General features: G+C 43.5%; 1 protein-coding gene across 1 annotated transcript in view; it reads left to right on the top strand.

The window, feature by feature from the left end:
- Nucleotides 1-23,907, top strand: part of LOC149436390 (gonadotropin-releasing hormone II receptor-like) — a 97,210-nt gene that overhangs the window by 60,189 nt on the left and 13,114 nt on the right. The window contains exon 4 of the mRNA XM_089661666.1: nt 9,314-9,515. Coding sequence (XP_089517792.1) covers nt 9,314-9,515 — 202 coding nt within the window. The remainder of the gene's footprint in view (nt 1-9,313; nt 9,516-23,907) is intronic.

The following is a 23,907-nucleotide window of genomic DNA, read 5'->3' as shown; positions in this document are numbered from 1 at the left end:
TTCTGCCTGGAAACTGAGAAACATCCATGGCGTCCAAAAAGTGTCCCTTTAGGTCAAAAGCGGTTTTAGACCGGCTAGAGAACAGCGATAGTAAATCAGAACCACTTGCAGAATTGAGTGATAATGATTCGTGGGGGAAATTCCTCATCAGACACTGAAAACGATTCTGTGACTGAGCTCAGCGATGTGCGAACTTGGCGCTCTATTTCACATTTCAGTGTTTTTGGTTTGATTACATTATTGAATTAAATTTATTATTATATTATTATTTTTTATGATTATTTATTAAATTATAATTTATGATTTCGTGTTTCAAATTTTATCCTACCCGGGATGTTTACTAGACTTTTGTTCGTACAGATTTCAGTGAGATATTCCTAAAAATTACAGGCCTACAATAAAAAAAAATACATATTTCCATTCAAAACAATGTACCGCTTTGAGCACAGAAATATGGACATAATCAGACTGCTAGGGAGGTTAAATAATATCTAAAAGTCATTAAGCTTTATTTCTAAATGCTCTTAACTAGAACTTAAAGAATCTTTCATTCAGTATTATAATATTTTGCTGTTGCACTGAGATACTTAACTCTTTATACTTCCTGAAGAAGGAGGTCTGTTGGACTGAGATACGCTTTGAGAGATCCTCATACCAAACAAGATGACAAAATGGAAATGCTTATTGCACTCATTTATGTTTTGAGGGTGGAACATGTCTCCAATGCTGCAGCCGCTCCCTGATTGCTCCCCTCTCTGTGACAGCAGTATGAGAACTTTCCTGTTCAAGCTGTCACTTTTTAAAAACCATGCGGCCGCACGGGGCTCCAGCTACACTGCCACAGTGTTCCTACCCCGGAATTGCAAAAATGTACAACTTGAAAATTGCATAACTTCTGGCTGCTAAGCACAAACCTATAAAACAAAGAATAATAAGTGAGCGCTTTCAATAAACAAGCAGCTAAGACACATAGGATAACCAAAAAAATCCTCACATGAAAATAAAATAAAAGTGCAGCGCTAGAAAATTAAATAAATGTGACACAATAAAAATGATCAAAGAAAGTCCCAACTGCGGTGACCTAGGGTAACAATGCACACTAACCAGAAGTGCACATTAATAGTGCAGTGTAGGAAGGATGGAGTTCATAAAGTAGTCATCAGCATGGGAAGGGTAGATGTATTCCCTTGGTCAATGAAGGTCCACACGATGGTACAGAGCTGGGCAGAAGAAATCCACTAGATGGCAGAAAATGATCACGGCTCCACCAAAAAAGCACTGCTCCTCCACTGTGCACCAACGATATCTGGGAGAAAAGATGCTCCCCACTGGTTGTGTCCTTGATGGACGATACATTTGTCCAAGGTTTAGGCTCTATGGGGATTTGTTCTATGCACAAACCTATGGTTGTATTACACAACCTCTTGCGGCACTGCACAACTCCTGGCTGTATTCACAACTCCTGACTGTACTGCACTTGCAAAAAAAATGTCCCACTGGATCTCTAGACAGACTGCGACCTGTACTTCCAGAGTTTTCAAAGCACCACACTGTCACACTCTGCAGCACTGGGGTCTTGAACTCATCAGTTGCCTCCTGCAGATATCCGCCTAGTAAGGTAGATTTAGACTAACACCACCTCTGGACAACTTGGGCTCTCTCCCACTGCTTCCTCCTGGCTCTCTCCCGTGAGCTTTCTCCTGACCCAACTGGATCCTTGGACTAGATCTTGTGAATAGTTCCCCCAGTTAAACCTAGCTGGGACCTCAGTGTCTTCAGGCTGGCTTCCTCCCAGACTCTTGCCTCCGGGGAGGGGGTCTACTCCTGCAGGAATGGACCCAGGAACACTCCACACTGCCACTCAGGCCTCAGACTATCTATCCCTCCACCTTCTGGGCACACCTTCCCAGGGATTGGCTGGAGTTCCATAAATGTTCAGGCTGCCTGTTCTGCTGTCCCTCCTACTATACATCCAGAAGTCTCTAGAAGACAGAGAGAAGTAGCAGAACAGCAGCCTGTGAAACACTGGGCAAACCTAAGCCTACTTTTACCTAGCGGCCTACTCTAAATTAGGAGGGTTCTACATCCTAATTCCCATTCTCTTGATTAATTCTGTAGCAAACAAATGTTTTTGTAAGCCTTTGAGTTATTTTACTCATTTTTGTTACCCGGCATAGCGCGTTGCTGTCTTCCTTGGTCTTTTATGCACTTATTTATCCAGAACTAATTGGATATTTCTGGGATGACCATTTAGCTGCCTTGCTGTTTCTTTGCTCACGCAGGGCTCTGCATTATGTATGTTCTGCAGTTGTGTGCTATACGATGGACTTTTAATGAATTGTTAGTGGTACATTTTATGAATATTATATTGTGAATAAAATATTTATTTTCTATATTGGAAATTACTGTCTGTAACCTTGTGGCGTATGGGAAGATATTGGCCTTATAAAAACGTGAAGAGTACCAGTAAGCCCATACTTTTCTATGTTTTTTTTGGGGGGGGGTAATTCATATACATGTTTGAAATGTAGAGGATGAAATGTCTTTTTGATTCTGTTTTATATGGCAACCTTTTTTTATTATGCCGTTTGCTCAGTAATTTATTGTTTAGTTGTGCATTGCATTGCCTAGGGCTACATACATCTCAGCACTCCTTGTTCCCTTTAAAACAAACTCAGACCTTAGCTGCACTGAAACACCCACCTTACTATTTATTTGCACATCCCACTCCTGGATGAGAAGCCCTGGCTCACCACTGGCCTTTCAATTCAACCAAGAGTTGTTCAGTACAGGGGCGGACTGACCATTTAGGAACTCGGGCACTGCCTGAGGGCCTGGGGTCAGTAGGGGGCCCCACGAGATGCCCCTGGTACCTTTCATAGGCTTTTTTTGGTGTGGTTTGAGTGTGGGCAAGGACACAGGGGCCCCATGATCCCCTATTGCCCGGGGGCCCCATGAGTTGTCAGTCCGCCCCTGGTTCAGTAGATTTGAGGTCTGGACTCTATGCAGGGCACCTGAGTTCAATTCACTGGTACATGTTCCTGAGCTGAGTGCCCCACTCCTGATGACCTTTTTTGACAACCCCTTGCCTATTAGCCTTGCAAACACCCAGAACTGATAGCCTCCAATTGACTTCAGAAGAGTTAGTATTAGTGTTCAGCACGGCTGGGTGAACCTACCTCAAACCAAACCCAAGTACATTTGGCTCATCCCTACTGATAACATAAGCATGCTTTGCATCTCCTAATGATGTCTACAGTCCTGGCCAAAAGTTTTGAGAATGACACAAATATTAGTTTTTCACAGTCTGCTGCTTCAGTGTTTTGCTGATGGTATACTGAAGTATAATTACAAGCATTTCATAAGTGTCAAAGGCTTTTATTGACAATTACATTCAATCTATGCAAAGAGACAATATTTGCAGTGTTGACCCTTCTTTTTCAAGACCTCTGCAATTCTCCCTGTCATGCTGCCAATCAACTTCTCCAATTGATGGCAGCCCATTCTTACATAATCAATGACAAATCAATGAGTTTGTCAGAATTTGTGGGGGTTTTTTGTTCAATCTTCTGGAGGATTTTCCACAAGTTCTCAATGGCATTAAGGTCTGGGGAGTTTTCTGGCCATGGACCCAAAATTTAGATGTTTTGTTCCCCAAGCCACTGGGTTATGACATTTGCCTTATGGCAAGGTGCTCCATCATGACGGAAAAGGCTTTGTTCATCACCAAAATGTTCTTGGATGGTTGGAAGAAGTTGCTCTCGGAGGATGTTTTTGTACCTGTTTGTATTGTTCTTTATTCATGGCTGTGTTCTTAGGCAAAAACCCTTGGCTAAGAAGCAACCCCACACATGAATGGTCTCAGGATGCTTTACTGTTGGTATTACCACAGGACTGATGGTAGCTGTAACGGAACCGGTACCCGACCGCACTTCGGTATATTCCGTTATCCTGCAGCTTCCCCTGTCCGGACACCATCCACGGACCACACCCTTGAAATCCCTCAGGAAAAAGACAGCACCCAGCTCTTAAGACAGAAAGCCAACTCTTTATTTTAACACAAAACACAGAATATATACAGAGGGCGGGGAAACACAACCAGGAACAGGAAATACATCATCAGCCCGCCTTATCAGTGGGAAGGGCTACAGGGAACCAACCCAAGACACAGAACAATGGGATGAAACACATGGCAAAGGATATTGACCAACCCCCACACCAATACACAAACAGTACATCCCATAATAGTTGGCTGGACAGGAAGACACAGCACAATGGGGGGTAGCACATGGCAAACAGACAATGGACAGCCATGTGGCCGAGAACAAAGGAACACAAACTATACACAAGACTCAGACATTCACATACACACCCTGTAACCCTTAACAGGCACAGGGTGCCTTAAACATAATGGGAATTTGGGAAGATGATACAGAGGTCCCCCCACCCCCAAAAGTCACTCCCGTCACAGTAGCGCTCAACTTTTCTTCTCCGGACAAGGTTTTTTCTGGATGCCCCAAACAATCGGAAAGGTGATTCATCAGAGACAATGACTTTACCCCAGTCCTCAGCAGTCCAATCCCTGTACCTTTTGCATAGTATCAGTCCCTGATATTTTTCCTAGACAGAAGTGGCTTCTTTGCTGCCATCCTCCAAAAGTCATCACCTCACTGTGCAGGCAAATGCCCTTACACCTGCCTGCTGCCATTTCTGAGCAAGCTATGTACTGGTGGATCCCCGATCCCACAGCTGAATCAACTTTAGGAGATGGTCCTGGCGCTTGCTGGACTTTCTTCGGTACCCTGAAGTCTTCTTCACAACAACTGAACCTCTCTCTTTGAAGTTCTAGATGATCTGATAAATGGTTGATTTAGGTGAAATCTTAGTAGCAGCAATATCCTTGCCTGCAAATCCCTTTTTGTGCAAAGCAGTGGATGACAGCACGTGTTTCCTTGCAGGTAAATTCATATTTGTGTCATTCTCAAAACTTTTGTCCAGGACTGTATATACACTGTGCTGCACAGAATTAGTAATTGTATTGCCTCTCCCATCCTTGGACTTATACTCATACAAAAGTTGTTCTCTTATTTCTGCAAAGTCTCTCTTTTTTTTTTTTTTTAATCTTTATTTAGACACTGTGCATTTACAAAGAAGTTCCAGCACACAGTATACAAAAGGCATGAACGTAAACTTCACATTAAATATTTACAAGCGCATTATGGCACAACATGTCACAGTAATCCAGTAACCAGGAATGTCAGGCTAGATGCAATTTGTCCGTTACAGAAACTATAATAACGCCACTCATACTGGAAGTGTCGGGTAATGAACCTGAAATACTCAAAGCCTGGCTCACACGTTTTCCATTATAAAACACAAATGTTATCCCACACATATTGGGATCATGAAAAGGCAGAAAAAAATGTACACAAAAAAATTTCATATCACAACTCTCAGGGAAAGGGGAAATAATGGGAAGAAAAACTAAAAATAAATAAATAAAAAGAAGAAAAAAGAGACCAAGCAGCAAGGATAGAGAGGGAACATGCTGACAGTACTGGATGAAGATCTGGGGGATGGAGGGGCAGAGTGTCACAGGGGTCCTTGCTCCATTTACTCTGCACCTCCCCCCCCCAAAGAACCTGCCCAGTCAATGTGTTCAGAATTTAACCTCTGAAAAGTAACTCCGAGAAGGACTCAGTCGCGCTCGGGGGATGTGGGCACCATGTCCAGGTGTTGTGCCGTGCAAGTGTACATTGTCCAAGGCCGCCACGTTTCCTGAAAATTCATCTGCTTTGTTGTTAAGGGAGGCAGTTAGACTTTCCATAGAATTAATTTCATTCAGCTTCCCAAACCAATGACCCATAGTTGGGGGAGACGTTTGCCTCCACAGATCTGGAATGCATGCCCGTGCCGCATTCAGGAGATGAACTGTCAGGGGGCGTTTATATCAACGTAATGGTACTGGGCTGAAATGAAGGAGATAGGCCAATGGATCTGTTCCCAAATCCACTAAAGTCAACTGGGAGCAGGGGCGGACTGACAACTCATGGGGCCCCACGGGCAATAGGGGATCATGGGGCCCCTGTGTCCTTGCCCAAACTCAAAAAAGCCTATGAAAAAGGTACCAGGGGCATCTCATGGGGCCCCCTACTGACCCCGTGCCCTCGGGCAGTGCCCGAGTTTCCAAATGGTCAGTCCATCCCTGACTGGGAGACCAAGTTACTCACTCCTGTCCAGAACTGATTCACAAAGGGCATTGCCAGAAGATATGCAATAAAGTGCCCTCTTCCTTCTGACAGTGCCAACGCAACCAGGAGATTGAGGGGTAAAATTTGTTCAGTAACACCAGGACCAGGGGCAGACTGACCATTTGGAAACTCGGGCACTGCCCGAGGGACCGGGGTCAGTAGGGGGCCCCATGAGATGCCCCTGGTATCTTTTTTATAGGCTTTTTTGAGTTTGGGCAAAGACACAGGGGCCCCATGATCCCCTATTGCCCGGGGGCCCCATGAGTTGTCAGTCCGCCCCTGACCAGGACCCTATAACACCTAGACAGAAGTTTGTATCCCTCTCTTGGAAGCGATTTGCTATCAAGGATTTGTGAGCTAATTGAATGATCCGGTTCACTTGTTCTCCCGAAAAGGACATTTGCAGGTCTGCTTCTCATTTGCGCACGTACAAGGGAACAAACGTCCCCTCTGGAGCGTTTAACATTTTATAAATTACTGATTAAAGGTGAGGTGTATACTCCTTAGTGGCACATGTGCTCAAAGGGGGTGAGGGATCTGGCATATTTGCCCGAGTCTGGAATTGATTATAAAAAATGGCGCAACTGGTAAGCCAACCAGACACTTAATGGGGGTTGTACAAGAGTGCTAATGGTCTGAAGGGACATCCAGTAGTCGTAAAAGGTCTACACTACGTAAAGCCCGCCTCCTCCAGGTGACGTAATTGCCTATTGTCATTTCCTAGAGGAAAGTTGGGGTTGGAAAGTAATGGGGTACGGGGAGAGGGATATGGGGACAATACCTTTTGTTGAAAAATCTGATGGATAACCCTAATCATGGCTCCCACAGTGGGGTGACTCTTAAGAGAGCAATAATATTTCATCTGTAACCAGAGCAAAGCAGCAAGTGTACCTGCGCTGATTGTTGTTCAATTTGGGCCCACAGCTTGTATCTTGTAGATGCTCACCAGGATACCACCCTGGAGGCACAAGGCTTTATAATACAATGATAGATCCGTCAGGCCCACACCACCTCTCAGCTTAGGGAGTGTAAACAAGGTGAATCTCATCCAAGCCACTTTTCACCCCCAGATATAGTCAAGCTGCATAGTCCACAAGGATGCAAAAAACGTCTGAGGGGTATGTATGGGTAATACCTGTATGAGGTACAAGATCTGAGGCAGTGTCGTCATTTTGTAGGCATTACAGGGTCCAAACCAAGTGAGAGTTAGGCGCATATCTGACCTAATTTTGGATAACAGAGGGCTAAAGTTCACCTCATACAATGCCGAAGTGTCGGAAGTGATGTTAACGCCAAGGTGGCGCATAGAGGATGAGGCCCAAGGAAATTGGTATGAGCGCTGCAAATGTGCCACACGGTCCTTTGCCAAGTTAATGTCAAGTGCCACTGATTTAGAAAAATGAATGTAAAAATTGGAAGGCTCCCCATATTGACTGAACAGGGAAAGAAATTCTAGTATGGAGGTCTCTGGATTGGTAAGGTTAAACAAGAGACCAACAGCATATGCTGCGATCTTGTATTCATTGGGGGAGATCGAGATGCGTGCACAGTTTACATATGTGTTCTCTTGTGTGCACGAGCATGGTGGGATGGAGGCACTTAAAAAAAAAAGTTTTGTTTTTTTTTTTGTTTTTTTTTACACCATCCCTTTATTATTTTTTTTATCACTTTTATTCCTATTACAAAGAATGTAAACATCCCTTGCAATAGAAATATGCATGAAAGGTCCTCTTTAACCGCTTCCGTGCCCCGTATAGCAGAAATACTGCTACAGTGCGGCATGGGTGAACAAAATCAATATATACGTGATTTTGCAGTCCTGGGCAGGGAGCGCGCACTCCCTACCCGCTCTGCCATTGGCGGCCTCAGCAGTCAATCATTGGGTCCAGTGATTCCTGGCCGACATCCAGTGATCTCTGAGCATTTCTGACGGGGGGAGAGACCTGTATGTAAACAAAACAGTTCTCTCCTCTCTCAGCTCCTGAACACTGCTTTGTATGGCTGTGCATAGCAGAGCCATGCAAAGCATTGCGCTTACAGTGAGGACATGGGCACAGCCCATATAGTGAAACAGCACACAGTTAACCCTTTGATCAGCCACATGTTAACCCCTGCCTGCCCAATGTCATTAGTACAGTGTCAGTGCCAGGGGAGGGCTGACACTCATGGGGCCCCCAGGCAATAGGGGATCATGGGGCCCCTGTGTCCTTGCCCAAACTCAAAAAAGCCTATGAAAAAGGGCATCTCATGAGGCCCCCTAGTGACCGAGTTTCCAAATGGTCAGTCCGCCCCTGGTCAGTGCTTTTTATTAGCACTGATCACTGTATTGGTCAGTTCTCCCACCAGTGTCAGAATGCCCGCTGCAGTCCCGCTATAAGTTGCTGATTGCCGTCATTAGTAGTAAAAAAAAAATAAAAAATTCCAGCATATATACCGCCATTTGTAAACGCTATAACTTTCGCGTAAACCAATTAATTTACACATATCTGGATTTTTTTAGCAAAGACAAGGAGTAGAATACATTTTGGCCTAAATTTATGATGAAATTTGATTTTTTTTATTTTTTTACTGCACATGTTTAATAGCAAAAAGTCAAAAATATTGTTTTTTGCAGGAGCAAATTGGATCACTCTTTGCTGGGTTTTTTTGCCTTCCTCTGGATCAACTGTGGGTGTAGGATTATAAATTTTTTTTTTTTAATGGTTGAACTGGATGGATTTTTGTCTTTTTTCAGCCAGACTAACTATGTAACTACCAGGCCCTTCATTTTCTAAATGAACACAATGAGTGATTGGTACCGATCAATCACTGTGTTCATTCATACCTAAATCCTCGTTTAAAAGAAAAATTTTCGGGTGGTGGGCTGTCAGGTTGGCTGTATGGGGCCCCGTGGTTTCTAACAGCAGCCCTGGCCCCAGGCACACATCTGATGGAAAGGTAGGACTTCTTTAGTAGGCAGCTATCACGCTGCTTTATAAAAAGGATTAAACCTGTGAAATAGTAATGTGGGTTTTATCGGAAATAATGACATGACAAGTTTTCTTTTTTTATTGTTTCCTCAGCTTTTCCTGTTCCGTTTGCGGACGGTCCCGGGAGCCAATTTCACACAATGTGCAACACATGGGAGCTTTGCCCAGCGCTGGCAGGAGACGGCCTACAACATGTTCACGTTTTGCACTCTGTTTGTCACTCCGCTGGGCGTCATGATTGTGTGCTACACGCGGATACTCTGGGAAATCGGCAAACAGATGAAGCACAAGAACGGTGAGAAAGGTTTAGAACCCAAGACCTAGACTGAGAAACTTCTGGCTTACCATCTGCTTGCCCAGCCGGCTGTGCCGCTGGTCCTTTCATGAAGCATGGTTAACCCAGGACTCTCAGGGATCTTAGTTCTCCATTGACAATCTTTAGTCTGGAATTGTGTAACAATTAATTTCTAGTCAATAATTATTAAACGACTTTTGTGTCCAGAGCAATTTTTTAATTTCCGCACATGGTAAAGACTTGCATTTTATTTTCTGAAAACAGAGGCCCTGTAGAATTAAAAAAAAAAAAAAATTAACTTGATTGCTATTGCAAGGGGGCTTCCCTTCATAATACCATAAAAATGATCCAGCGGCTTTACAGCCACCTGGATTACTTTCACTGAATAGCCAGGATCTGGCTGCAAACATTTTTTTAATTTCCGCACATGGTAAAGACCTGCATTTTATTTTCTGAAAACAGAGGCCCAGTAGAATAATTAAAAAAAATTAACTTGACTGCTATTGCAAGGGGACTTCCCTTCATAATACGATAAAAATGATTGAGCGGCTTTACAGCCACCTGGATCACTTTCACTGAATAGCTAGGATCTGGCTGCAAACATTTTTTAATTTCCGCACATGGTAAAGACCTGCATTTTATTTTCTGAAAACAGAAGCCCTGTAGAATAAAGAAAAAAAAAATTAACTTGATTGCAATTGCAAGGGGGCTTCCCTTCATAATACCATAAAAATGATTGAGCGGCTTTACAGCTACCTGGATCACTTTTACTGAACAGCCAGTATCTGGCTGTAAAAAATGGCTCTAAGCACAGGGCCTCTGCAGCTATGACCATGTTTTAACCACTTGTGTTCCAAGTTGTTTATAATTAGTCTGTGGACGGCAAGAGATTCATGTACAATTTAGTTTAGGGATTTTCTGACTGTAAAGAGATTTACAAAGCTTTTGTTTTTCGTCTTTTGTTTTTATTATATATATATATAAAAGTGGAAATTAATAGCTAAAGAATTAAAATTCAAACATATTAACTGAATAGCCAGGATCTGGCTGCAAACATTTTTTAATTTCCGCACATGGTAAAGACCTGCATTTTATTTTTTTAAAACAGAGGCCCTGTAGAATTAAAAAAAAAAAAATTACCTTGATTGCTATTGCAAGGGGGCTTCCCTTCATAATACTATAAAAATGATTGAATGGCTTTATAGCCACCTGGATCACTTTCACTGAATAGCTAGGATCTGACTGCAAAAATGTTTTAATTTCCGCACGTGGTAAAGACCTGCATTTTATTTTCTGAAAACAAAAGCCCTGTAGAATAAAGAATAAAAAATTTTAACTTGATTGCTATTGCAAGGGGGCTTCCCTTCGTAATACCATAAAATGATCAAGCGGCTTTACAGCCAACTGGATCACTTTCACTGAATAGCCAGGATCTGGCTGCAAACATGGTAAAGACCTGCATTTTATTTTCTGAAAACAGAGGCCCTGTAGAATAAAATTGTGACATTTGCAATTTTATATGTTGCATGATATTTTGCGCTTATATAATCCATATTTTCAAGAAAAAAAATACAATATAAAGAATGTTATTGCATACAAACAATATAAAACCCAATTTTTGGTAATTTTTTAAAAAAAATTAGTAAAAACACTGAAGCATTTATGCACGTCCATTTGTATTTGCATGTGCGTGCAAGGAAACGGAGGTGCTTCTAAAAATGTTTTGTTGTTTTTTTTCCCTATTTTATTGTAATCTACATTTTAAACAAACATTTTCTTTTTCATTTAACTTGATTGCTATTGCAAGGGGGCTTCCCTCCATAATACCATAAAAATGATCCAGCGGCTTTACAGCCACCTGGATCACTTTTACTGAATAGCCATGATCTGGCTTCAAACATTTTTAATTTCTGCACATGGTAAAGACCTGCATTTTATTTTCTGAAAACAGAGGCCCTGTAGAATAAAATGGTGGTATTTGCTTATCAAATCCATATTTTCAGGAAAAAAATACAATATAAAGAACGTTAGTGCATACAAACAATATAATACCAATTTTTGGTAAAATAAAAAAAAAATAAATAAAAACACAAAAGCATTAATGCACGTCCATTTGTATTTGCATGCGCGCGCAAGGAAATGGAGGTGCTTGTATAAATGTTTTGTTGTTTTTATCTATTTTATTATAATCTACATTTTAAACACTTTCTTTTTCATTTAATTTTATTGCTATTGCAAGGGAGCTTCCCTTCATAATACCATAAAAATGATCGAGCGGCTTTATAGCCACAGGGATCACTTTTACTGAATAGCCAGGATCTGACTGCAAAAAATTTTTAATTTCCGCACATGGTAAAGACCTGCATTTTATTTTCTGAAAACAGAGGCCCTGTAGAATAAAAAAAAAAAATTTAACTTGACTGCTATTGCAAGGGGGCTTCCCTTCATAATACTATAAAAATGATTGAATGGCTTTAAAGCCACCTGGATCACGTTCACTGAATAGCTAGGATCTGGCTGCAAACATTTTTTAATTTACGCACGTGGTAAAGACCTGCATTTTATTTTCTGAAAACAGAGGCCCTGTAGAATCAAATGGTGGTATTTGCAATTTTTTATGTTGCATGATATTTTGCGCTTATCAAATCCATATTTTCAGGAAAAAAAATACAATAGAAAGAAAGTTAGTGCATACAAACAATATAATACCCAATATTTGGTAAAATTTACAAAAAAATTTGTAAAAACACAAAAGCATTAATGCACGTCCATTTGTATTTGCATGCGCGCGCAAGGAAATAGAAGTGCTTCTAAAAATGTTTTGTTGTTGTTATCTATTTTATTATAATCTACATTTTAAACACTTTTTCATTTTCATTTAACTTGACTGCTATTGCAAGGGAGCTTCCCTTCATAATACCATAAAAATGATCCAGCGGCTTTACAGCCACCTGGATCACTTTTACTGAATAGCCAGGATATATATATTTACAGCCTTCACTGCAACACAGTCTCTGTTGGGGAGCTAGCCAACGTCTCCTTGTTATACCACCCCAGACCGTAGATGAACTTCGAAAACCAGCAAACTCAAATACTCCTGCACTTGGGGATTGACTCATCTGGGGCTATGGCTACATCTCGGATGTCCTGGAGTTATTATTATTATTATACATGATTTATATGGAATATTTATATATATATATTTATGGAATGCGCACTCCTTGCTGCCCTCAACAGACCGGGGTAGTCCAAATGCACTGGATATAAAGAAAACAAACATAAAAATGATCGAGTGGCTTTATAGCCACCTGGATCACTTTCACTGAATAGCCAGGATCTGGCTGCAAACATTTTTTAATTTCCGCACATGGTAAAGACCTGCATTTTATTTTCTGAAACAGAGGCCCTGTAGAATAATTAAAAAAAAATTAACTTGACTGCTATTGCAAGGGGACTTCCCTTCATAATACCATAAAAATGATTGAGCGGCTTTACAGCCACCTGGATCACTTTTACTGAACAGCCAGTATCTGGCTGTAAAAAATGGCTCTAAGCACAGGGCCTCTGCAGCTATGACCTTGTTTTAACCACTTGTGTTCCAAGTTGTTTATAATTAGTCTGTGGACGGCAAGAGATTCATGTACAATTTAGTTTAGGGATTTTCTGACTGTAAAGAGATTTACAAAGCTTTTGTTTTTTCGTCTTTTGTTTTTATTATATATATATATAAAAGTGGAAATTTACAGCTAAAGAATTAAAATTCAAACATATTTAACTGAATAACCAGGATCTGGCTGCAAACATTTTTTAATTTCCGCACATGGTAAAGACCTGCATTTTATTTTCTGAAAACAGAGGCCCTGTAGAATAAAATTGTGACATTTGCAATTTTATATGTTGCATGATATTTTGCTCTTATATAATCCATATTTTCAAGAAAAAAAATACAATATAAAGAATGTTATTGCATACAAACAATATAAAACCCTATTTTTGGTAAAATTAAAAAAAAAATGAGTAAAAACACAAAAGCATTAATGCCCGTCCATTTGTATTTCCATGCGCGTGCAAGGAAATGGAGGTGCTTCTAAAAATGTTTTGCTGTTTTTTTTACCTATTTTATTATAATCTATATTTTAAACAAACACTTCCTTTTTCATTTAACTTGATTGCTATTGCAAGGGGGCTTCCCTTCATAATACCATAAAAATGATCCAGCGGCTTTACAGCTACCTGGATCATTTTTACTGAATAGCCAGGATCTGGCTGCAAACATTTTTTAATTTCTGCACGTGGTAAAGACCTGCATTTTATTTTCTGAAAACAGAGGCCCTGTAGAATAAAATGGTGGTATTTGCAATTTTTTATGTTGCATGATATTTTTCGCTATTCAGGAAAAAAAATACAATATAAAGAAAGTTAGTGAATACAAACAATATAATACCCAATTTTTGGTAAAATTTAAAAAAATTAGTAAAAACACAAAAGCATTAATGCACGTCCATTTGTATTTATATGTGCGTGCAAGGAAATGGAGGTGCTTGTAAAAATGTTTTGTTGTTTTTATCTATTTTATTATAATCTACATTTTAAACACTTTCTTTTTTATTTAACTTGATTGCTATTGCAAGGGGGCTTCCCTTCATAATACCATAAAAATGATCGAGCGACTTTATAGCCACCTGGATCACTTTTACTGAATAGCCAGGATCTGGCTGCAAACATTTTTTAATTTCCGCACATGGTAAAGACCTGCATTTTATTTTCTGAAAACAGAGGCCCTGTAGAATAAAATGGTGGTATTTGCAATTTTGTATGTTGCATGATATTTTGCGCTTATCAAATCCATATTTTCAGGAAAAAAAATACAATATAAAGAAAGTTAGTGCATACAAACAATATAATACCCAATTTTTGGTAAAATTAAAAAAAAAATTAGTAAAAACACAAAAGCATTAATGCACGTCCATTTGTATTTGCATGCGCGCGCAAGGAAATGGAGGTGCTTGTAAAAATGTTTTGTTGTTTTTATCCATTTTATTATAATCTACATTTTAAACACTTTCTTTTTCATTTAACTTGATTGCTATTGCAAGGGAGCTTCCCTTCATAATACCATAAAAATGATCGAGCGGCTTTACAGCCACCTGGATCACTTTTACTGAATAGCCAGGATATATATATTTACAGCCTCCACTGCAACACAGTCTCTGTTGGGGAGCTAGCCAACGTCTCCTTAGTTTACCACTTCAGACCGTAGATGAACTTCAAAAACCAGCAAACTCAAATACTCCTGCACTTGGGGATGGACTCCCTGGGGCTATGGCTACATCTTGGATGTCCTGGAATTATTATTATTATTATTATACAGGATTTATATTGAATATTTATATATATATATATATATATATTTATGGAATGCGCACTCCTTGCTGCCCTCAACAGACCGGGGTAGTCCAAATGCACTGGATATAAAGAAAACAAACATAAAAATGATCGAGCGGCTTTATAGCCACCTGGATCACTTTCACTGAATAGCTAGGATCTGGCTGCAAACATTTTTTAATTTCCGCACATGGTAAAGACCTGCATTTTATTTTCTGAAAACAGAAGCCCTGTGCATTACCGTAAAAAACATTTATTGAACTGATAAAAAATAGGTACCGTGCTCACAATCAACATAAATGTCAAAGGCCCATCACAAAGAGCAGCGCCGTCCAATCCACACTACATGTCCAGCCTCAATGGGAACCCTGGACTTCCAACAGGCTAACGCGTTTCGAGGGCTTTGCCTCTTCCTCAGAGCCAACTAGATAGATTCTTTCATTGGGGCTTCTGGTTTCATTAACACAGACGGTTCCATCTCTTCTAAAAAAGACGGGTTTTCAGTAGGACAAATGATCACTCAGCAACTTCTACCCTAATATAAAATAGTGAAACTGCCACTGCAATCACCCCTAAGAAAAATCACACTTTCACCCTTATTTATTATTTATTTCAGGTACTTATATAGCGCCGTCAATGTACGCAGCACTTTACATATATATTGTACATTCACATCAGTCCCTAACACTCAAGGGGGGTACAATCTAAGGTCCCTAACCCTCAAGGGGGGTACAATCTAAGGTCCCTAACCCTCAAGGGGTGTACAATCAAAGGTCCCTAACCCTCAAGGGGTGTACAATCAAAGGTCCCTAACCCTCAAGGGGGGTACAATCAAAGGTCCCTAACCCTCAAGAGGTGTACAATCAAAGGTCCCTAACCCTCAAGGGGGGTACAATCTAAGGTCCCTAACCCTCAAGGGGTGTACAATCTAAGGTCCCTAACCCTCAAGGGGTGTACAATCTAAGGTCCCTAACCCTCAAGGGGTGTACAATCTAAGGTCCCTAACCCTCAAGGGGTGTACAATCTAAGGTCCCTAACCCTCAAGGGGTGTACAATCGAAGGTCCCTAACCCTCAAGGGGTGTACAATCTAAGGTCCCTAACCCTCTAGGGGTGTACAATCTAAGGTCCCTAACCCTCAAGGGGTGTACAATCAAAGGTCCCTAACCCTCAAGGGGGGTACAATCTAAGGTCCCTAACCCTCAAGGGGGGTACAATCTAAGGTCCCTAACCCTCAAGGGGTGTACAATCTAAGGTCCCTAACCCTCAAGGGGTGTACAATCTAAGGTCCCTAACCCTCAAGGGGTGTACAATCTAAGGTCCCTAACCCTCAAGGGGTGTACAATCGAAGGTCCCTAACCCTCAAGGGGGGTACAATCTAAGGTCCCTAACCCTCAAGGGGTGTACAGTCTAAGGTCCCTAACCCTCAAGGGGCGTACAATCTAAGGTCCCTAACCCTCAAGGGGTGTACAGTCTAAGGTCCCTAACCCTCAAGGGGGGTACAATCTAAGGTCCCTAACCCTCAAGGGGCGTACAATCTAAGGTCCCTAACCCTCAAGGGGGGTACAATCTAAGGTCCCTAACCCTCAAGGGGGGTACAATCTAAGGTCCCTAACCCTCAAGGGGGGTACAATCTAAGGTCCCTAACCCTCAAGGGGGGTACAATCTAAGGTCCCTAACCCTCAAGGGGCGTACAATATAAGGTACCCTTGAAAGCAAATAAAATAATAAACCTTTTCCTTCACTTACGCTCAAAAACCCGTATATAGGAATACAAAATAAATGAAATTAAAATAAATTAAATAGCTTAATAAATAAACAATAAAAATTCCAAAAATAAATATCCAGAGATTAATGGAAATAAATATATATCCAAAAATATAGTGTCCAAATGTAAATATATGATAGTCCACCAAAAATATCTCAGTCCAGTAGGTTTTCAGTTGGGATCACCAAACGGTTCGGTGCACCTTGCATCTTTAAAAACCAACAAAAACCACCTTGAATTTGCCTTCCTAGGTCATTTAAATTTTATATGTTGGTTCCTTTATTTAAAGTGTTACTAAACCCACCACAGTACAATCAGTCTGAATATGCTTGTTATACTCACTGTGGAACCTAAGGGGTTAATCCTCCACATTGTGTAAAAAGGCTGTTTGATCCTGTCTCATATGATCCTCCCCTTCTTCTACTGTCCCGAATCCAGCTGCTGATGGTACAGAGCTCTAGGAGTCACTCTGCACATGCTCAGTTTAGTGTGTATTGCTAGAGAAGTTTTATTTTTTTGGGAAGAGTGCATGTGATCAGCACAGGGCCAATCAGCATTGTCCAGACAGAGGGGACAGAGGTCATGTAGCCTCATAGGACAATCAGAGGAGAATGAAAACTCCTCCTACAAGATTAACTAGTGCTCTGCTGGACACTGATAGAAGTCACAAAATTGCTATATACTGCTGATGAGAAAAGGTATTTAGCAGTTTATATTTACTAAAATAATTGCATTTCCATGTTCTGTGTACTGTGGGAGACCAGATATAGTGAATGCAGGGTCCAGGGAGAGCGGATATAGTGAATGCAGGGTCCGGGGAGAGTGGATATAGTGAATGCAGGGTCCAGGGAGAGCGGATATAGTGAATGCAGGGTCCGGGGAGAACAGATATAGTGAATGCAGGGTCTGGGGAGAGCAGATATAGTGAATGCAGGGTCCGGGGAGAGCAGATATAGTGAATGCAGGTTCTGGGGAGAGCGGATATAGTGAATGCAGGGTCCGGGGAGACCAGATATAGTGAATGCAGGTTCTGGGGAAAGCGGATATAGTGAATGCAGGGTCCGGGGAGACCAGATATAGTGAATGCAGGGTCCGGGGAGACCAGATATAGTGAATGCAGGGTCCGGGGAGAGCGGATATAGTGAATGCAGGTTCTGGGGAGAGCAGATATAGTGAATGCAGGGTCTGGGGAGAGCAGATATAGTGAATGCAGGGTCCGGGGAGACCGGATATAGTGAATGCAGGTTCTGGGGAGAGCAGATATAGTGAATGCAGGGTCTGGGGAGAGCAGATATAGTGAATGCAGGGTCCGGGGAGAGCAGATATAGTGAATACTGGCTCCAGGGAAACCAGATATAATGAATGCAGGGTCCAGGGAGACCAGATATAGTGAATGCAGGGTCCAGGGAGACCAGATATAGTGAATGCAGGGTCTGGGGAGAGCGGATATAGTGAATGCAGGGTCCAGGGAGAGCAGATATAGTGAATGCAGGGTCCGGGGAGAGCAGATATAGTGAATGCAGGGTCCAGGGGGACCAAGTATAGTGAATACTGGCTCCAGGGAAACCAGATATAATGAATGCGGGGTCTGGGGAGACCAGATATAGTGAATGCGGGGTCTGGGGAGATGGGATAAAGAGACTGCAGGGTCCTGGGAGAACGTATATAGAGAATGCAAGGTCCAGGGACACACGATATAGTGAATGCAGGGTCTGGGGAGAGCGGATATAGTGAATGCAGGGTCCGGGGAGACCGGATATAGTGAATGCAGGGTCCGGGGAGAGCGGATATAGTGAATGCAGGGTCCGGGGAGAGCGGATATAGTGAATGCAGGGTCCGGGGAGAGCGAATATAGTGAATGCAGGGTCCGGGGAGAGCGGATATAGTGAATGCAGGGTCCGGGGAGAGCGGATATAGTGAATGCAGGGTCCGGGGAGACCGGATATAGTGAATGCAGGGTCCGGGGAGACCGGATATAGTGAATGCAGGGTCCGGGGAGAGCGGATATAGTGAATGCAGGGTCCGGGGAGAGCGGATATAGTGAATGCAGGGTCCTGGGTTTAGGAACACTGTAAAGCAGTTGTAAAAGCTGAAGGTTTTTTACCTTCATGCATTCCATGCATGAAGGTAAAAAACCTTCTGTGTGCACCAGCCCCCTCAATACTTACCTGAGCCTCATTGCGATCCTTGGCTGTCCGGGTTCTCTGCCTTCACATTGGCTGACAGCAAGAGGGAGCCAGCCAGTCAGACAATGAGGAGAGAGAGGGGGCAGGGCCAAGCCGCGCCCCCCTCTTGATGTGCACTGGAGTTTTGGCAATCCCAGGACTCCCTCTCCTTATTGGCTGAGACAGCAGCAGGAGCCATCGTCTCCCACTGCTGTCAATCAATGAGCCAATGAGAAGAGAGAGGGGGCGTTGCCAAGCCGCAGCTACATGTGTGAATAGACACACGGAGCCAAGGGTGCCCCCATAGCAAGCTACTTGCTGTGGGGGCACCCGACAGACAGGAGGCACAGGGAGAGCCGGAGGGGGACCAGAGAAGAGGAGGATCTGAGCTGCTCTGTGCAAAACCACCGCACACAGCAGGTAAGTTCAGACATGTTTGTTATTAACAGAAAAAAGAAAATGAACCTTTAGAATCGCTTTAAGGACCAGGCATTTACTGACACTTTTTGTTCACATGAAACAATCTTTTATTTTTAGCTAGAAAATTACTTAGAACCCCCAAACATTCTATATTTTTTTTAAAACAGAGGCCCTAAAAAATAAATTGGTGGGTTTTGCAAATTTTTATGTCACATGGTATTTGCGCAGCGGTTTTTCAAACACAATATTTTGGGAAAAAATACACTTATTTGAATTTTAATGCAAAAAAAACACAACACATAACCCATTTTAAAAAAATATATATATAAAAGATGATGTTATGCTGAGTAAATAGATACCAAACATGTCAATAAAATTGCGCACGCCCGTGACAAACAACGTAAATCTCACTATCCATAGGCGATGCTTTAAAAGCCTTTACAGGCTACCACTTCAGATTTACAGAGGAGGTCTTGTGCTAGTACTGCCCGTGATCTGACGTTTGCGGTGATACCTTACATGTGTGGGACGATCGCTGTTTGCGTGCGAGTGGGACCAACGCATATGTTTGCCTTTGCGCACAAGCACCAAGGGGCAGGGGGACACTAATTTTTATTTTAATTATTCATTTTTTTTATACTGTTACTTTATTTTTTTATTACTTTTATTGCTTGTAAATATCCTTTGTGACAGCAATAGGCACATGACAGGTACTCTTTATGGGGAGATCGGAGGTTTATAAAACCCCAAATTTCTCCTCTGCACTTAAAGCGGAGCTCTACCCAAATGCTGTGTCCCCGGCTGGGTACCCAAATTTGACAGGTACCCGCTCCTACTGCAATCGCCTAAGGTGATTGGAAGCGGAAGTTGTCCTCCCCCCCTCCCTCCCCGTAGTCTTCTGGGACACGTGACCGGTCCCAGAAGACTACGGGGCCATTCACAAAGTGAAGCGCTTTTCGCGCATGCGCAGTGGGCACCCGGCTGTGAAGCCGCCAGCTGTCATAGCCGGGCGGCGCCGGGGAGAGAAGACGGCCGGTGAAACCAACCGTGGTGAGGACACGGCTGGACCGAGGGACAGGGAAGTGTTTGTATTTTAAAAGTCAGCAGCTACAGTTTTTGTAGCTGCTGACTTTTTTTTTTCAACTGGAACTCGGCTTTAACCACTCACCTACCGGCCACTTTTACCCCCTTCCTTTCCAGGCCAGTTTCCAGCTTTCAGCGCTCTCACACTTTGAATGACAATTGTGCGGTCATGCAACACTGTACCCATATGAATTTTATAGCATTTTTTGTGACAGATAGAGCTTTCTTTTGGTGGTATTTAATCCCCTCTGGGTTTTTTATTTTTTGCTAAACAAACCAAAAAGCACTGAAAATTTTGAAAAAAAAAAGTTTTCTTAATTTTTGTTATAAACTTTTGCAAATGAGTGATTTTTCTCCTTCACTGATGTACGCTAATGAGGCTAATGAGACTGATGGACACTGATGGGCACTGATGAGGAGGCACTAGTAGGTGGCACTGATGGGCATTGACAGGCATTACTGATGGGCACTGAAAGGCAGCACTCATATATGGCACTGATAGGTGGCACTGACTGGCACTGTTAGGTGGCACTGATAGGCAGCACTGACGGGCACTGATAGGCGGCACTGACCAGCACTGATAGGCGGCACTGACTGGTACTGACTGGCAGCACTGATAGGTAGCGCTGACTGGCACTTAAAGGTAACACTAAAAGGCAGCTCAGATGGACACTGATGTGTGGCATTGATGTACACTGGTAGGCACAGGTGGCTTTGATGAGCACTGACACAAGGCACTGATGGACACTGACAGGTGGCACTGCTGGGGCTACACTGATGATCATGTCCCCTCTGAGTAAAGCTGATTACAGGCTTTCCTCTCCTGTCAGCGTGACGGCTCGTGAGGAGAGGAATGCCGATAACCGGCATTTCCCTATTTACATGGGATCAGCTGTGATTGGACACAGCTGATCACATGACCGAGCCGACATCTTTGGCTCTTTCCGTTGATAGGTGATCCGCTGTAACCAAGGGACACAGCGCACTGCCGATCCCCGCGCTGCGCACGGTTAGAGTGTGAGGACGTCATATGAAGGGTTACTATCTAGAGGAAGGGTTACTATCTAGAGGAAGGGTTACTATCTAGGGGAAGGGTTACTATCAAAGGAAGGGTTACTATCTAGAGGAAGGGTTATTATCTAGAGGAAGGGTTACTCTCTAGAGCAGCGGTTCTCAACCTGGGGGTCGCGACCCCTTTGGGGGTCGAACGACCATTTCCCAGGGGTCGCCTAAGACCATCGGAAAACACATATTTCCGATGGTCTTAGGAACCGAGACACCGCTGCTCTGTCTCGCGATCTGTGGGCGGGATGATATGCTGCCCCTGTCACCTGGCCACACCTCCGGGATCACTCAACAGCTCCGCCTCCTCGCCGCTGATTGCCACCGGAACTGTAGCTCAGGAGAGGCACACAGGCGGCCAATCACCGGCGAGGAGGTGGAGCTTGGAGAGGAGGAGCCGAGCGGCAGAGCGCGCAGATCGAAGAAGATCGAGGGAGCTGCAGGACCGAGTGAAGAGGAGAGAGGCCAGAGAAGGAAGACAGCTGACAGGTAAGTGCAAATTTTGCTTCTGCAGGCTGTAGATGGGAGAGGGAGAGAGCGAGCCCAGGCTGGAGCAGGGGTCAGCAAGGTAAGTATCATTGGTGTCAGTGGGAGGAATAGTGCTCCATCATTTCTGTCACTAATACCAACGATAAGGCACTATTCCTCCCCCCACTGACACCAATGATAGGCACTATTCCTCCCCCCACTGACACCAACGATGGGGCACTATTCCTCCCACTGACACCAACGATGGGGCACTATTCCTCCCACTGACACCAACGATGGGGCACTATTCCTCCCACTGACACCAACGATGGGGCACTATTCCTCCCCCCACTGACACCAACGATGGGGCACTATTCCACCCCCCACTGACACCAACGATGGGGCACTATTCCTCCCCCCACTGACACCAACGATGGGGCACTATTCCTCCCCCCACTGACACCAACGATGGGGCACTATTCCTCCCCCCACTGACACCAATGATAGGCACTATTCCTCCCCCCACTGACACCAACGATGCGGCACTATTCCTCCCACTGACACCAACGATGGGGCACTATTCCTCCCACTGGCACCAATGATAGGCACTATTCCTCCCCCCACTGACACCAATGATAGGCACTATTCCTCCCCCCACTGACACCAACGATAGGCACTATTCCTCCCCCCACTGACACCAACGATGGGGCACTATTCCTCCCCCCACTGACACCAACGATGGGGCACTATTCCTCCCCCCACTGACACCAACGATGGGGCACTATTCCTCCCCCCACTGACACCAACGATGGGGCACTATTCCTCCCCCCACTGACACCAACAATGGGGCACTATTCCTCCCCCCACTGACACCAACGATGGGGCACTATTCCTCCCCCCACTGACACCAACGATGGGGCACTATTCCTCCCCCCACTGACACCAATGATAGGCACTATTCCTCCCACTGACACCAATGATGGGGCACTATTCCTCCCACTGACACCAATGATGGGGCACTATTCCTCCCACTGATACCAATGATGGGGCACTATTCCTCCCACTGACACCAATGATGGGGCACTGTTCCTCCCACTGATACCAATGATGGGGCACTGTTCCTCCCACTGACACCAATGATGGGGCACTATTCCTCCCACTGACACCAATGATGGGGCACTATTCCTCCCACTGACACCAATGATGGGGCACTATTCCTCCCACTGACACCAATGATGGGGCACTATTCCTCCCACTGATACCAATGATGGGGCACTATTCCTCCCACTGACACCAACGATGGGGCACTATTCCTCCCACTGATACCAACGATGGGACACTATTCCTCCCACTGACATCAGTGATGGGGCGCTAGTCCTCCCACTGATACCAATGATGGGGCACTATTCCTCCCACTGATACCAATGATGGGGCACTATTCCTCCCACTGACACCAATGGCGGGACACTATTCCTCCCACTGATACCAACGATGGGGCACTATTCCTCCCACTGATACCAATGATGGGGCACTATTCCTCCCACTGCAAAATTACAGTTCTGAAGTAGCAACGAAAATAATTTTATGGTTGGGGGTCACCACAACATGAGGAACTGTATTAAGGGGTCGCGGCGTTAGAAAGGTTGAGAACCACTGCTCTAGAGGAAGGGTTATTGTCTAGAGGAAGGGTTATTATCTAGAGGAAGGGTTACTATCTAGAGGAAGGTTTAGTATCAAGAGCAGGGGTTACTATCTAGAGGAAGGGTTACTATCTAGGGGAAGGGTTGCTATCTAGAGGAAGGGTTACGATCTAGAGGAAGGGTTACTATCTAGAGGAAGGGTTACTATCTAGAGGAAGGGTTACTGTTTAGAGGAAGGGTTATTATCTAGAGGAAGGGCTGCTATCTAGAGAAAGGGTTACTATCTAGAGGAAGGGTTACTATCTAGAGGAAGGGTTACTATCTAGAGGAAGGGTTACTATCTAGGGGAAGGGTTACTATCTAGATGAAGGGTTACTATCTAGGGGAAGGGTTACTATCTAGA

This window comes from Staurois parvus, unplaced genomic scaffold (assembly GCF_062004578.1).
Source record: "Staurois parvus isolate SC_StPar_1 unplaced genomic scaffold, SC_StPar_1.0 ptg001363l, whole genome shotgun sequence".
Classification (NCBI taxonomy): Eukaryota; Metazoa; Chordata; class Amphibia; order Anura; family Ranidae; genus Staurois; species Staurois parvus.
The sequence above is the reverse complement of the archived record's forward strand: the minus strand, read 5'-3'. Positions and strand labels throughout refer to the sequence as shown.